The sequence below is a fragment of the Chlamydotis macqueenii genome, chromosome 17, assembly GCF_036417535.1.
Source record: "Chlamydotis macqueenii isolate bChlMac1 chromosome 17, bChlMac1.mat, whole genome shotgun sequence".
In the NCBI taxonomy this organism is placed as follows: Eukaryota; Metazoa; Chordata; class Aves; order Otidiformes; family Otididae; genus Chlamydotis; species Chlamydotis macqueenii.
The window spans coordinates 14,127,919-14,144,725 of NC_141572.1; the positions used below are offsets into that span (position 1 = coordinate 14,127,919).

Consider the following 16,807-nt stretch of genomic DNA (forward strand, 5'->3'; position numbering starts at 1 on the left):
CCTCTGGGGAAAACAAGCCATTGCAGACACTCGACAGGAAGCTTTGATGGCTCAGGACCCAACTTCCCAGCCACTTGACCCTGCCGCATGAGGATCCTCCCCAGCGTCTATTTATGCGGTCACGTCTGAGGTGTTGAAGATGCACTTTGAGTCATCTCTGTGAAAGGAAAAGCTTTTTTAGCTCTGAAAAAGCATATATGTGCTCTGCCACGAGCACCACGGCGCTGACTCCTCCAGGCGCCTTGGCTGCAGGGATGCTTTCACTACAGAGATGTGGAAACCTCTCACCAACAGCAGATTACTATTTTTTTCCCCAAGAGGAATATCCAGCCAGCAACTCACAGCAGCAGCAAAGCTGGACTTAAACACCTGCACTTCCAAGGGGGAAGAGGAGCTGTGGCCAGGAGGAGCTCCAAGCCCACCACGGCATGGGAAGCCCATGGACAGCTTTGGTGCTACACCAGTTTAGCTCAAAGCAGGTGAGCGATGTCTAAGAGACCTGGATTTTAAAGCCAAGAGGTTCTATCCTGCCTAGCCTCCTTGGCTTCTTCACTCCCGCTCCCCGGAGTGGCTTGGATGAGCTCTCGGCCAGATCCGGATCCCCAGAGATGCCAAGTGGCCACCCCACCACACCGTACCTTCACAATTTCTTGCGCTATCTGCCTCGTCTTGTTGACATCCAGGACAATTTTGGCGTCTCTCACCACCGAGTAGAGAGTCCGTCCTTTACACAGGCTGAAAGAACAGGAAAAGGGAGAAGATAAAAAACGGAGATTATAAACCCCCGCCGAGAAACATCCCTAAATTATAACAGCGGCGGCTGTGGCAGGGAGCTATAAATAACTGCAACAGCTTTGGCTACATCTCAAGGCAGATTGAAGACTCAGCAAGGAAACTGGGGTCTCTCCCCAGTTTGGCACTGGGAGGAAGCTTGAGAGGCTCCCTGGTGCGTGCTGGTGCCATCCCCGCGGCGCTGAGCCTTGGAAAGGGGTAACCTGGGCTGGTTCCGAGCTCTTCCTCGCATCCCAGCCACCAGCAAATCACCTGGTCCTCTGGCTTCAAGACTTTTTGTGCAAAACCGGCCGCGGCTCCCCGCCTCTTCCCTCGGAGGATACAATACTCACAGATGTAATATGAGTCAAAAGAGGAAAGACGGGGAGGAAAAAAAAAGACAAAAACCCCAATGCACTGTACAATGTCTTCCAATTTTCCTTCTCGTACCAATTACGGTAAAATCTATTTACAGAGCCTTGATTACCAAAGGCAGCTGGAGCGGGAGGGGGGGGATATAAACCAATTAAAAATATATTGACATTTGAATATCATAATGGCGTACGTGGGTGGATGCTGCCTCGACTCCCGCCCACAAAAAAAAAGGGGCTTTTTTGCTTTTCTATACCCACCCACGCTCATTACAGGCAACTTTAGAAAGATGAGACTGGATACCTGTGCCCGGGAAATCAAGCGCCTGAGACACGTCTCTCATTAAAGAGGCTTTGGCGACCGTAGCTGTTAATTTGATCCTGTTCTAGTTAACAAACAAAAAGTTACAGGTTTTAATTCCTCTGCTCTTTCCTCACTGCATCCTCGCTCGACTCCACCGCTTTCCCCCTCGCTGCTCTCCTCCAGCCCCAGGGACATCTGGATTTGTCCCCCAGGAGATAATGAGTTTTGCCCTTTTTGGATGGAAATAACGAGCCTGAGCTGTGACACCGAGCAGCCCTGGGTTTGCCCAGGTACCACGTAGCTCAGATGGGGAGAGGGGATGCTTGGGACCTGTGGTAGGTTATGAGAGGCACACCAAGGGCAGCGATGCCCAGCGGCCCCACGGCGACTTCTCCTAGCTCACAAATCCAGAGAAATCGGGAATGGAGCATCACGGTAAAGCCCTGCTTTTATTTTCTGCCCCCAAGGCTGGCTCAGAGCAGTACGATGAGGCAAAACCCCCAGGAGGCTGCGCTGTGTTTTCCCTGAGGATAAAACCAGCAACAGCAATTCCCCAAAACCACAGGGCAGCCACCGTTCCCCCGTCACTGACCAACTGGTTGGGATTGGGACAACACTTGTTGGGAATAAACCTTGCTTGCTTCTTCAGAAGTTCAGGGATGCAAACGACTCTCCTGCTCCTAAGCCAAAAGCTCCATGTCCCTCCATGGCACAATTTTCAGGTCAAGTAGGAATGGGATCCCTCCAAGATCCCACGGGTTTTGGAAAGGCCACAACATCCTTCGAAGCCCCTTGTCGTTCGTTGCATTGGAAATATCTTTGCTAGACGCTGACCAGCCATGGCGGGGAGCTCAGGGCATCTTCAAACCCATGCAACTGCCTCCTCAGTGACGTTTTTCCTTGCTCAGGTGTCCCAGCACGTCCCCAACTGGAAATCTGAGGCATGCGCAATTACAAACACCAGCTTCCTCTACCTAAACCAGCCCCAGGAATATCTTCTGCCGTCGTTGGGCTGTGGTCATGGAGAAACAGGAATGTCTCTGAAGGTTTAGGATCCAAACCCTCAACCTGCTACTCAGAAATAAGCGATAAAGAAAACCCTTGGCTTTCTGCAGCCAGCATTAAAGGGCGCAAAATAACGATGGACATGAATTCTCTTTCCACCTCCTTTCCAGTATGAATGTTTTTTGCACTAATTTGCCAAATAAACCTGCAAAGTTTTAAGCTCCACAGTGCAACAGAGCCTCCCGTGACCTGCCTGCCCATGAAGGAGTTCCCCCAGCCCTCCCCGCTCCCCGGCCAACAATTCTTTTCCCCCAGACAAAACCATTCCAGAAAGTTGCCTGTGGTCTGCATTAGTCATAAATCGACACTGTAAAGGCAATGAATAGATTAGAGCTGGAAGGGGGGTTGATTTCAGCCCTAAAGCTAGTTAAGATCGGCTGTTTTCCTGGAAAAAGGTTGTTTAGAGAAAAACTATTAAATTTCTGCCTATCTGAACAGCAGAGATAATCCTGAGAGAGGAGCCCGCAGCCCTTTAGTGATGAGGTTCCCATCTACTCCACTTCATTTACAGAGGGACCGCATCCACCGAGGCAGCGGATGCGCCCGGCGCAAGCCCTGGCGCAAGGACAGCGGTCACCGCTCAGACCTGGGGTGGTGGCACCAGCACACGGTGAAGCACCGCGGGCTCAGGATGTGCCATCACCACTCCTCAGACCCCAGAGAGAGCCAGCAAGGCAGCCCAGGTGACTCTCCTCCCCTCAATGAATAACTCTTCCGAATGAATTCAACTAGCAACCGCCGCACCGGTATTTTGTTACCAAAGACTTTTCTTTCTAGATAAGGAGCTGCCAACGCAGAGATAAAGCCCGGTTGATACCTATTATGCAGCACCTGAGCCCATTCAGCCACCACCTGCACAACCTTTTCACGGCAGAGCTCAACAATTTCACTTCTTCTCGTTCCTCGTCTGCCATTAATCGTTCCCCATTCGGGCAGGCACAAAGCGTGGCTGCCGGGGCACGCACATCATCTCCTGCCTTTCCACTTCAAGAGGTCTACACGCTGAACCGCGGCATTGAGGCACCCAGCCGGCTGCGAGCAAGCGACGCTGCGGATCACAAGGCCAGAGACCGCCTACGCTTGACACCAGAAACAAAGGCAGACGATTTGCGTCTTCAGACTGATCCCAGCTTATTCACCACTGAAGTACGTATTCATAAACCAACACTTGTCTTCTCCTCCTACCCCTCTCCGTCTCACTGATCGGCAGAGCAAGGAGCTTGGCAACACGTGCCCCTGGTGCCCTGCGGTGACCAAACCCCAGCCAGAGGCAAGGGGCAGCAGGGACAGCCCGGACGGGCAGCTTGGGGAGATGCAGAGGTCCAACCCGGGGTCCCCAGCACCCAGGAGGGCACCTCAACCCGCGGCGCAACCTCAGCTCACAGTCTTCCCCGGCACAAGGACAGTCCCAGCCCCATCCCGCTCCAGATGCAACTCTCCATTCAAAATGAGTTTTTGAAGTGTTCAGCCAAGCAAGCCAAATCCCAAATTGCTTTATAAACACTATGCATTTCACCAGCGTGGGCTGAAGACATCAGCAACGGGAGCAAAGCCAAAGCGACTTGCAGAGGAACAATTTAAGAGGGATGAGTGAGGAAGAGCTGGAGCACTGCCTCTTGATATTTTTTGCCATTTGATGTGAAAACAGCCTCATCCATCCCGCACCCATTGGGTTTTTCCTCCCCCTCCACAAGATTGATGGTCATCACCTCCATACTAATGACCGTCTCCTCTACATGGCCACCACCTCCATGAGGTTGAAGACCGGAGCTTGGCTCCTGCTCAGGAGCAGAAATAAACTCAGGGCTGGCGGTATGGTGATTGCGCGCAGGTGGCGATGCCGTTACTTACCGGTGCTTTGTGCTTCTCTTCCCTCTGCCCAGCCATCCACATAAATGCCCATTAAATTAAATAGGATCGTTTGAGCACCCCGAAGTGATAAACGCCAGGCCCTGGGAAGCTCATTACCTCCCAGTGTATTGATTTATGGGGAACCAGCTCAGATACCATGGTGATAGCCAGCACTGTACACCCAGGGGAGACACAGACGGAGACAGCGGGAATTAATAAGAAGTACTTCAGTAGAAAAATACCTCTGCTCACAGGTTACACCTGCGCTTGAGGAAAGACAGAGCAAAGCAGGGGCTGCTCAGAGGCTTCCACCTTCCCCATCACTTTGCTGATTTTCAGTATTTCACAGAAAAGAAGAAACCTTTGGGGAACATGAAGAAAGATAAGGCCGCAGCTAGCAGAGCCGCTGAGCTGGGACTTACTTGATTTAATTTGAGCAGGACTAGCCGCAGCGGGGAGGGGAGAAACAAGGGCTGCACACGTCCGCATGTGCCAGAGTTATTCAGGAAGTTTTCAAGCTGTTTCCATATATTGCCTTGTTTTTCTCTTTTACCAATGCCTGGCAGCTGTGCTTTAGAAACTAGACAGCCACAAAGGTGTTTCACAAAATGGAAAATTAAACAAGGCAGAAAGAGCAGCAAAGGGAGAGGTTTGGGTTAATTTTTATCCCGAGGCTTTGTTTTCCTTAAAATCAGTATGAAATATCGCGCAGACTTGACGCACGCTCTCCCTGCTACGCTGGCGTGAGTGGCTGAGCAGTGGCTTCATCCAGCTCAAGCTCCTGAAGCCCTCTGCATCTAAACACCACCCCAAGGACAGCAGGGACCCCCAGCTGGGACAACTGGGGTCATGCCGACACGAGCTGCAATGAGTTTGTGAGGTCTCAGTCTAAGGAGAAAGCTGGCATGTGTCAGCCTCCACACCTATATATATATATTTTTATTAATTTTTTTCCCTCTAATGAAAAGTTTAGGGGGGAGATAAAAAAATCTTGGCTGGTCCACATGCCATCTATCCTTGCTGGCATGCCAGCAGCACCCAGTGTTACCAGGGCCCCAGGTCCCCTCAGCCCCACGCGGGATGCTCAGGGCTGGTTTCACTGGGATTCACCACCGCCGCCAAAAGCTCCAGGTGAAGCGAAGCCACTCTTCTCCGAGCCACACGTACCCAGCGCCCTGAGATTTGGCATGGAAACGTTTCAGCCCCAGGACTGTGACTTTTGTGTCATTTCCCTCCTCTTTGCTGTGCCCTGGCAAGCAAGAAGCCACTTTCCCCTCTGCTCCCATCACTTCCAACAAAGGCAACATGTGGTTTCCTTCCTCCCTGGCTACCGAGAAACACCATCCATCCTTGCTGGACCACGAGCAGGGAGGGACACAACAGCCGAAAGCTTCGTGGCAGCGCGGTGCCGTGAAACACTGGGCTGGGAACCTGCAGACCTGATGCCAAGCATCAGCATCCGTCAGAGCCTGGTTCCTCCTGGAGCATCCCAGTACTTCTCCCAGCAAACTCCACCTCCCAAATCGAACCCTTGCAGAAGTCCCCCAAAGCAAAGCCAAGGTGGAGGCAGGGAATTCATCACCTGGTTTTGGCCAGAGCGAAGCCCAGCTCCCCAACGCGGAGCTCACAGCGACCCGGCTCCCACTTCGCACGGAGGAGCCGCCAAGGAGCAAAATTAACGTGGGGAAATGGAAAAGCCCCGGAGAGGCAATGCTCCCCTCACCCCACACTCGCTATCTCCGCCCGATGGAAGCGCGGTCCTTTGATGGATATTACTTAGGAAGCAAAAATTCTCCCCCGAGCAGCTGGCGCACGAGATAACTACAGCCAAACCGCAAGGACTGGAGGAGGAGGAGGAGGAGGGGTATCATCCTCCCTGAAAAGTAGCTCCAACTCCATCGCAGCCTCGGAAAAAAAAAAAAAAAAAACAAGTTATGTAGAAAAAAAAGCAAACTCCATGCATTTTTATGTGAAGGAGATAGTGTCAGCAGCGACGAGCTGTTCTACAGCTGCAGGGAGAAGAGCGAAGAGACAGGTGAATGCAAAGCAGCCGCCAGCCCCAGGGGCTTATCTAAAGCCCTGGTCGCAAACAAGGCAGCCGAAAATCCTCGGTGCTTGGGGTGGCACTCACTGCCTTTTGAAAAGGCGCGCTCGTAATCGGCTCCGAGAGGGCCGGCGGGGCGTGCGGGGACGCTCCAAGGCGCTTTGACCTCTCCTTGCCTTTGAAGGCACCTAAGATATTCTCCATGCTCTGATCCTCCTGCTAGTTTGAACTTCAGGAGGGCAGAGAAATTTTTTTTAAAAAATCCCCTCTTTTCAAGAGAGGGAAGAAGCAAGTCTTTTGATCAAGACGGCTGCTTCGTGAGAACTCGACTCCACTTTGGAAGAGCAATAATAATTATTATGAATAAAAAATTCATAGTGCTGTCACAGGAGGGATCCATTTCCCTGGGCAGCCTCCTCTTCGGCTACACACGTGGGTTCCCCACGACCTGCCCCGGCAAACAGCCCTCCCTGGCATTGAGGATGCTCAAAAATAAATAATAAAAAAAAAAAAGCATCATGCCGAGATGTCACTCAGGAGCAAAGGGAAAACTGGCGCCAACAGAAAAGACTTGGTGGGACCATCTCTCAGCGGGGCACTTGATCACTGGCCCGCTCTCTCGTAAAGGCTTCAGCGGCGCGTCCTGCCACGTCAAGTACTTTCCCCAAGAAGTCACGGCCAAAACAGAAATATTACGGCATTCTTGGAACCCTTTTAAAACCCAAAGGTGATCTTTCCCCTCGAGCGCTCCCCGCCAGAGGAGCGCGTGAAGGCGGCGCTAACAAGCACCGATCTGACGCTACGATGGGTAAGAGAAGCTCAGCCAGCCCGTCTTTCAACATCAAACACCCCAGCAGAGGATCAACTCTCTGCCTTTCCCCATCCCTGCCATTCTCTTTCCTCTGGATCTCTCGGTCTCCTCCCCGACCCATCCCGCTCCAACCCGTGCCGAAAGCACCGCTGTCTCCAGGCGGAAGATATATACTCGCCTAATGTATGTATCAATACGCGTATCGACCTGCCTGTTGTCAGTCGTTATCAAGATTTATCCAGCCTGATGGCCTCTTATCGATCGCGAAGGAGTGTATTCCCATGGGTCAATCAATTCTGATCCAGCCTGTGGCATGAAATCGATACCTATTTATTATATGATCGACGAGCTCTATTATTTACCTCCTAGGAATGGGGAAAAGCCGCAGAAAGTAAGAGGAGGGAAAAAAAAAACCTGAGAGGCAGGGCAGGAGGCGATGCGTTGGCTCCCAAAGCAAGCGCTTGAAGGTGGGGTTAGAGAAGACAGGACCTCATGGCTTCTGCTCCCAAAATACACCCACGAGTGGGGAGAGAAGAGAAGGGCCAGAGCTGAAATACATCTAGAAAGCAGCTGGCTCCGGGATGCGTGGCTCCAGCCCAGTAGGGAGGAAAATAAGGTAGCAGCTCTGTGCCTCAGTTTCCCTCCTGCTGAGCGGGATTTAGAGCTCCTAGGTAACTCTCCAGGGCATGAATAAGGCTGATGGGTGTACTTTGAGATCGTTGGGTTGCAGTGAGGAGAAAAAGCCAATTTGTTGATCGTTAAAGCCCAAACATAGCTCCCTGGAGAGAACAAGTGGCTGGCTGCAAGCAGCACGCACAGGCTCGCACGGCCCATCCTGGCCCCACAGAGCACTCACGGGGGAAAAAATACACCGCCCAAATTTGTTTTGTCTCAAGTGTGATAGTTTACACCCTTCCCCGTGTACTCCCATCCTTCAAATAGCATCAAGTATCCACGTAGCCCATGCAGTGCAAGAAAGCTATCCTGTAGGATAATATCTCCCATATTCTTCCCATCCCTCACTCTCACACCTTCCCTATTAATTTGTGGCAGGTAACGCATTCCCTGTTAGTGAAGCCAGTTCACTTTGCCACAGAGGAAGAAAGAACAAACGCTCTTTTCATCTTTGGTATCTCAAGCGAGAAGATGTTCCTCCTCAGCGCTCGGCTCCTCTCTGCTAACTGCCAGCTCCAGGGAAGGCTCTGGGAGGTCCTCCCTCTCCGGCACAAGTTTCTCTGCTGAAAGGCACCTTCGGCAAATTAATTCTCTTTAGATAGTCCTGCCATGGTCAAGCTTAATTCCTAATGTTCTTCAGTGTTCTCCTTGGTCTTCCAAACGCGTCACAGCAGGGACATAAATCATGGCCACGCTGCCCCAGGGAGGGTGGCCAGCAGCCATCAAGTCGGCTCCTGTAAATCTGGGATCACTTTGGCATGGCACTGCGACAAGAGAGGGGCCAAAACCCGGCCAGAAGCATCTCAGGGTGCAAACCTCAGGGTCTTTGCACAGGTTCCTAGGGCCACACTTGAGCTTTTAATGAAAAACCAAGTAATCTTCTTAGAAAAGCTGCACCAAATCCCCCACGCAAGTCAGCGGGAGCTCAAAGCACGGGCAAGCTCGAGCTCAGACTTCCTCTCTCCTGCCTTCCAGACCTGCTGACTTCACTCCCTTCTTGCAAATGACGTTTCCACCCACCAAGAGCTGTTGGTGCCCCCCAGAAAGCTGCACCCAGCATGCTGATCCCCCCTCCACCTTCGCTTCACGCTCAGTGAGATCCAGGAGCCTTAGGAAGGATCAATAAGCATTAAAATCCATGGATTTTTTTTTGTTTTTTTCCACCAGAAGGAACACCCAGAACCCCAAAACCTAGTAGTTCCTGCAATCTGTTGGCTTCACGGGTGGTTCGAGTCATTTTAATAGCATCAGAAAACTTAGACTTTGTCCTTTGAAGGACCTCCCAGGTGGCTGAAGAACCTCCCCTCCCCACGTCACCTCCGATGGGGGCTGGGACCAGAAGCCCCAAGGAACTGATGTGATCTTACTCAGACCCGGCTTTGTCTCATTCAACGCCAGCATAAACAACTTGTCATTTGCCTGTATGCGGCAGAAATGACATTTTTCCAGTCCTTTCATTTCCACCAAGCTGAGGACTTTGATGCCGTTTCGTGCCATCCATTATGCAGCGCTCAAAGCAGCAGGGCTCGCAGTCGCTCTTGCTCAAGGCTAATTAAGATGAATGTTAACTGTCCCCACCGCTCATTACCCAAGAGAAAATCTATTAACGGCTCTGATGGAAGTGCTCTTTGGAGTCACCACCTTCCATTCCAAAAGATGCTGAATTTCTTCCTTTCCTTTCCGACCCAGGTGGTCTCATTAAGAAACAACTCAAGAATCACAGAACGGTTTGGGTTGGAAGGGACCTTCAAAGCCCACCCAGTCCAACCCCCCTGCCAGGAGCAGGGACATCTCCAACCACATCAGGTTGCTCAGAGCCCCGGCCAACCTGGCCTGGAATGTTTCCAGGGATGGGACATCCACCACCGCTCTGGGAGACCTGGGCCAGTGTTCCACCACCTTCATTCCAAAACAATTTATTCCTTCTATCCAGTCTGAATCTACCTCCTTTGATTTTAAAGCCATTATCCCTCGTCCGATCACAACAGGCCCTCCTAGAGTGCTTGGGGTTGCCACAACCCAGGTGCAAGGACCTTGCACTTGGCCTCGTTGAACCTCATAAAGCTCACGTGGGCCCACTTCTCCAGCTTACCCAGGTCCCTCTGGATGGCATCGCGCCCCTCATGCGCATCGACTGCACCACGCAGCTTAGTGATGACACCAAATTTGCTGAGGGTGCACTCAGTCACATGGTCTCTGTTGTTGATGAAGATGTTAAACAGTACTGGTCCCAATCATCTGGCCAAACCAATGGTTATCACACAGAAAATCGGAGCGTTAACCCGAAGCATCCTGCCGCCAGCACTCCGCTGCCTCAGTTTCCCCTGCAACGCCACTAGGCTCTCACAGCCCTCCCAGCTTTTCCCATGGGCCATGGTGTTCAGAGGGGGAGATTTCTTTCTGCTAATGAGAAGATTCTTGAATAACACAAGTGGGCAGGAAGGAAAACATAGGGACGTGAAAAAGTAAAAATAAACCCGTCTATAAATAACGCCTCTCCGGCAGCGCCGGGTGGCACGGCGTGGTAAAGCCCCTTCAAGGGACGGGCAGCTGCTTCCAGTGCGCCAGCAGGAAAACGGAGATTTCTTTAGCAGCTACAAGAAATTGCTCTTTTTTTCTTGGTGGAAAAAAAATGTCCTTGAGCGACAACCTCTGGGCACCCAGAAGAAAACAAGCCTCTTCTGCACACAGCCAGTTCAGCCTCGGTGATGTGTGTGGGGAGGAGTGGGCAAGAAACTCTGGGCATACTGGGTTTGTATCCGTAATTAGCCCCACCAGACAGCTGGAATGGATTTTCCCCCGCTCCAAGTAAAGCCTGGTTTAAAGTTATTCCCGTAAACCCACAGGAAGAACTTGAGTCCATTTAGAAAAACCCTGTTTGAAGAGCGATGCTTTCCCCTGCGTGGGGTCACCTGCCTCCCTCCTCCCCCACTGCCACATCCTGGACCATTCCCAGTATCCTCAAACCATTCCCAGTCCAACTCACACCACATTGTCCTCTTCCCAGACTCATTCCCTACAACGTCCGAGCTGTGGCAGGAGTCCCCAAGGCTGTCATATGCCTTAGGAAAGTCCTGCCTATTCCAAGAAGTGGGGCCAGATAAGGCAACAGGGGTGGGACGGAGACCTCCACGTGGTGAGAAGGCTTTTCTCCCATCAAAGATGGCCCAAGAAGCCCCCCAAAATGTTCAACCAAGGACAGACAAAGGCACAAGGGCAAGGAATGCTCTACCTCAAGAGCCCCAGCAAACAGCAGAGCGGCCTCAAAGGGGAATAAATTGTCTGCAAAATAGCTCAGGGCTCAGGGACATGCACTCCCAGGCTTCCCAAAAATTCCCAGAGATTGGGCTCCAAGCCCCCTTCCAGCATCCCCCTCAGTTTTCCCACATCCTCACTGCCAGCTCACCACCAGCACCGCCCATGATCGCACCCCCAAAATCCCAACAGCAGAAAAACAACCGGGCTTCCAGTTGCAGTTAAAAAAAAAACGATCGTGATGTTGATTCAGCCTTCGAAGAATACAGATGAAAGCGGATCGCCAGTTACAGGCAAAGAGCAGGCAACGCTCGGCGACATCGCAAATGAAGGTTATATTTAGGACAAGCCAATAAAGTTGGACTTTGACCTGAAAAAAAGGGACCGACAGCAGCTGGGAAGAAAAGCAAGGTGAGCGGCGCGCTTCCCAGACCTCCTATTAATGCATCAAGCTGTGTGGCATACGTATTTATTTTGTCAAGCTGTCAAAAATGGCACCTTCGTGGTTTGGTATAAAGAGGCATTAGAATAGAAAACACCTCATAGCTGAAAAAAATTAAAAAAAAAAAAAAAAGGATATATTGCCCAGGTTTTGCTATTGAATAGGATTGAAAAGCTGAGCAAACAGGGGCCGCAAAGGGACGGCGGAGCAGAGCGGGACGGCGGAGAATCTGCGTTTTCCAACGCTGCCCGCCGTAACACGTGGATGGGGCTGATCAATACACATGTTCGCACGCCTTTCAAAAAGCTTCTGGCCTAAAGCTAGCTAATAGATGGAGACGTGAAACGCTGCTGAATTTTCCCAGATTATTCGTTTTTGGTCCAAAATAAAAAGCATTTTTTTTTTTGCACTCCCCAGCTGGGGAGAACCAGCCCCAGTTTGGGGTCACCCTGTCTCCAGAGGATGCAACGCCTGAGCCAAACGCAGCCCATGACCAGGGCAGAGAGCAAGCAATGGCTTGAGGAGCCACAAATTTGGGTTGAAATCCTTCACTGTTGAGCAAGAGGGGGAGCAGAGCAAGGCCCCCACCCCGGCAGCCACGGAGCCGCCCCAGCTGGGACCGGGGGGCCGGGAGGTGCTGCTGCCACGGGGACATTAGAAAGGGATGATGCAATATTCCACCGCTAACGGCTGGGGAAGCATTACTGTTTCAGTGCAGGCTTTTTGAAATGCTGCCAGGAGGAGGCTGGAAACTCAACCTCACCTCGGGGAAACTTCTCCAATAGAAGGGAACCCCTGACGGGATGCAAAGCGGCACCACATCAAGCCCCGCGGCTGAATATGTGGTTTAGAGGTGAGGGAAATAGCTAAATACTCAGAAATAAATGTATTTTACGTGACAGCAGCTGCTCTGAGAGCAGCTGCAGCCTCCCCACCTCGAGGCCATGGGGATTTCGTGATTGCCCACCCATACAAGAAGCACGCCAGGCGTGCAGGTGACAGCGGGTACACGGCAATTCCTTGAGACTCTGGCAGCTCTGGGGGTGTTTGAGATGGCTTGGCAGACCCCCAGCCCCAAACCAGCTGAAAGAAGCCCCCTCCAGCAGTCTTATCCTGGCATGCTGCTGCCGTGTCCCCAAGCATCACCAGCCGCTGAGACCAGGAGACCATGACTTATCTTGCAAGGTCTCCCACCTCTTCAGGAGCGAGGAGACGCCGCAGCCGGGCTCCAGCCCCATGCAGCACCATCTCTCCTTGCAGGCGCCCAGTTTCCCCACCCTTGCTGGCCTTCCAGCCTTTCACGGACCATTGGACCCAACACGTGCATCCTGCTGAGCCTTCAGACACCTGAGCTCTTTTCACAGCGTCAAATTATTCCTGAAACCTGGTGTCCATGAATGGCCACCCACTTTATGCAATTTGAGGTTTTTCCACGTTCTGGCAGCACTTGAGCAGGGTCCAGACCCCATCACTCACCCAGAAGCTCAACAAGGACACCATGCAAAAAAAAAAAAAAAAAAAACCAACAACAAAACAAAACAAAAAAAAAAACAAGGCAGAAGCTTCCCATCCCACCAGGTTACATCCCTCCTGGTTAAAACAAATCGTTCCTGTCTCAAGCTCCACTTCTACACAAGATTAATCTACCTAGACCTGATTAGATGGGTTTGCTGTCTGCTTTGCGGCATAAATCACAGGAGACTGAGAACATCCCTTTGCTAGGGCAGGGAGGCATGGCCAGCCTTGCTTCCTGGTAATTTTTGCCAGGAAAGTATTTTGAAAATTAAAAATTATTCTGGCTGAGCATGAGGCATCGGGAGCTTACCTGGTGATGATGGCGAGGTGGGGAGGGCTCATGCACGCTCCCATGAAGAGCACCACGTTCTCGTGCCGGGTCTGTCGGTAGGCCATCACCTCCCTCTTGAAGGCCTTCAGCTGGTCCTCGTTGTCCCGCTCGATGTCAATGAGGCGGATGGCCACCTCCCCGTGCCAGCGCCCATGAAAGACCTGCCCGAAGCGGCCCTTGCCGATGAGCTCGCCGATCTCCAGCTGCTCGAAGGGGATGTCCCACTCCTGGAGGAAGATGCTGGTCTGGCTGGCCTTGCGAGGGAAGTTGCGTGCGGAGAGGAGCGAGAGGTTCATCTCTTCAAAGTCATCCTCGGACTCCTGAGCCTCCTCAGTGCCTTCCTCATTCTGTAGCAGAGGGCAAAGGGAGGTGAGCACAATAAAACAAGGGGAAAAACCCAAAAACAACTGTGGCCAAGGACATTAACACGGACAAAACCCCACTAATGGACCTACTGCCTGCTCAGACCCAGAGAAACCAGGCTGGTACTTCCCAAAGTCAACTGGGTGGCCTCCAGTCTGCACATCCAGTCCCCCGGGACCGGTCTGACATTTCCCTTGATGCTCTGTGTGTGCTTTCTACGGGATTTACAACGCCCATTAAAAGCTGCATCCCCATCCTCATCCTCCACTCCTTCCCCTCCACCCCATTTTTAAGTCATCTCCAAAAAGATCATTGAATTATAAACCCGAGGGCAGACATGAAGCCCATTAGGGTTCCTCTTCACGGGGTGGGGACACGGATGCCTGGGCAGGATCAGGCCTGGCCATTAAATTAATTATCAGCAGTTTCACCGCACAGATGTTAAATTTAGCCAGTTCCTGTGAAACGTGCCCCAAGATGTGTCTAAAATAACGGCCCGTTACGCACAGGAGCGAGCCCAGATGTCTCACCTCCGAGGTGGGCTCCACTTCAATTTGAAGCAACGGGTTTCCTTCCAGGCTGTTAAAAAAAATGACTGGATTACCGCCGGGTGAAAGCACAGGGTTAGATGGGGAGCGCGAGTCCTGCTTCCCGCAGCATCACTATGCACCAGGACAAAAGGAATTGGGGAGGAGAAGTACCAGGCTCGCTGCTAATTTAGGAGAGCAACCCCTTCCCACCCACCCTCCGTCCCTGAGGCCAGCTCTGGGTGCTCACACAGGACGAGGGGAGAACGGCGGGGATGGGCAATATTAATTATTGCGTGGATTAATATGGGATGTGCGACACTCCAAGATGGCTTTGGTGATGTGGGAGCACGGGACCGGGTCTCCAGCCCATATCCCAAAGCGCACGGTGCAGAGGACCCACCATTGCTGTGTGCTGCAGGAGGCATCACCCCCGGCTAACTCGGGGCGAGGGGCAGATTTGCACCCTCGCAGCTTTTGACCCTATCGAGGCAGCGCTGGGACGTGCGCTTATGGCATTTTCAGGTGGTTCCTGAGATGGGAATTACCTTCCCAACAAACACCAGCCGAAGCAACAAGCGTGGCTGCTTAGTAGAAGAGAAGAAATCAGATTTTCCCATTATTTTAGAGAAATGGAGGTTTAAAGACCCTCTCTGCAGCAAAAGCACCGGCATTTGTCTCATTTCCCAGCTCCCTGGGCTAGGAGCTCCTCTTTTTTTTTCGCTTTTCCGCTTACACATCACCTCCCACCACCAAGTCCAGGAGCAGGGTCTCGCTGCACCCGACAGTTAACAGGGAATGAGGGAAATTCCGCGGGGAAGACCAGCTGGAGCAGCTCGGGTGGTTTTCAGCACAATATAATATATTGGAAATTATTATTATCGAAGCCGTAAATTACAGGAGCCCCTCCCAGAGGCAAAAAGGATCACAGGGGAGGCTTAACGCTCCCCAAGCCGCTCGGACACGGGGGTGCTGGGCTTTCTATCCCATCCGATTGCCACTAAAGAGCCACAAATCCCGTGGGAGAGAGTGAACATACAAAAGGAGCCGGCACGGAAAGCCCAGGCAGAGGCGGACGGCTCCCGCCGCCCATCACCACGCGCGGGCGGTTTGCAGGAGCTGCAGTCTCCTCCCGCCTGATCTCTACCCCAGGCACGAAGACCTGTCTCCCGCGCATCCGAAGCGGAGTCTGCTGGCTAACCCAGCCAAGCCTGGGGTAACCTCAGCGGCTCCCGCGGGGTATTTGCAACGGGGCGAGCAAAAGGAGAATCACGGATTTTTGCGCATTGAAAGCTCTTTTCCCGCAAAATCCCGCCAGCACTACACCTGATACCTTGCTTTAGGCAGAGAGGGGAAAAAAAATAAAAATAAAAGGCTTTGATTTCATTTGATTTTACCACTTTGCCATTAATTTCCTGGCCGTCCTGGTGACAGCAGCTCCGTCCCCATCCCTCCCATCGCCTCCCCCAGAAGAGAGATCCGCCAGACCCCCCGGCAGTTGCCAATGCAGTTTGGAGAGCGTTGGCGAGTCGAACGCAAAGCACATTGCAGCCTGGAGCCAGACCCTATCTGTTACGCTCCTGGCGTGTAAAAATCCTTCAAAACCGGCGTTTAGAAAAAGGATGGGCCAGCAGCCCTGAAAGGTAACGCCGCCACCGGGGCGGCGCGGGCACGAGGACCCCGGCAAACGCCGGATTCGGCAGAGCGGCTCAGACTCAATGCAAATTAGGTGCTGCATTTCCAAACTAATTTCAGCGCAAAGTTTATTGGACCTGAAAATCTTACAGGTGGGGCTGCAAGAACCGCCTTTGTTAAAACGATCGCAAAGATCCTGGTCCTCTGCTTATATTTAGCGAAAGATTAATCGCTTGGGCTTTGGCTTCTTGGATTGAAAGTCATTTTCTGACAGCAAAGCGCTGGGCGAGTGTGTGGCTGTGGGTTATAAATCAACCCCCTGCCCTCTCCTTTCAACCGTTCTCCTGCTCAAGACGCGAGCCAGAGCCATCAGCTGGGTGAGGGCAGCAGGAGCACCAGGGATTCACCCCCACCATCCACCCCAACCCACCCAAAAAGGCATCCCTGAGCCTCAGACTGGTCCTGCAAAGCCAGGGGAGCACCCATGGGTGCCCGGAGGTTGCTCTGCCCTGGGGAGGGGAAGGGGAAGGCAGCTGCGAGGAGGAGGAGGAGGCACTCACATGGGGTTGGAGTTGACGGGGTGGAGGATGACCTGCGGGGCTCGGGTCGGCGTTTCGGGCACCACATCTGGGGAGAGGAGAGCAGAGTGAGAGCAGGCTGGGAGGCACCAGGAGCCCCTTCCCCTGGGCACCCAGGGGGGCCAAATCCTGCTGGAAACCTCCCTTCAGCCCCAGCTCCGGTTTAGTTACACCCGTAGAACTTCGGGCCACCCAGCCCTGCAGCATCGTAGTAGCACATGGTTTGGGGGAGAAATCCCACCCCAGCGCAAATCCAGGGGTTCGGAGAG

General features: G+C 52.5%; 1 protein-coding gene across 3 annotated transcripts in view; it reads right to left on the reverse strand.

The window, feature by feature from the left end:
* The window catches only part of KSR2 (kinase suppressor of ras 2), a 70,747-nt gene that overhangs the window by 13,986 nt on the left and 39,954 nt on the right, over positions 1 to 16,807 (reverse strand). For all 3 annotated transcript variants that reach the window (XM_086761327.1, XM_086761325.1, XM_086761326.1), the window contains 4 exons: positions 16,521 to 16,587; positions 14,329 to 14,377; positions 13,415 to 13,782; positions 639 to 735 (listed from right to left, as the gene is read on the reverse strand). In XM_086761327.1, coding sequence (XP_086617453.1) covers positions 639 to 735; positions 13,415 to 13,782; positions 14,329 to 14,377; positions 16,521 to 16,587 — 581 coding nt within the window. The remainder of the gene's footprint in view (positions 1 to 638; positions 736 to 13,414; positions 13,783 to 14,328; positions 14,378 to 16,520; positions 16,588 to 16,807) is intronic.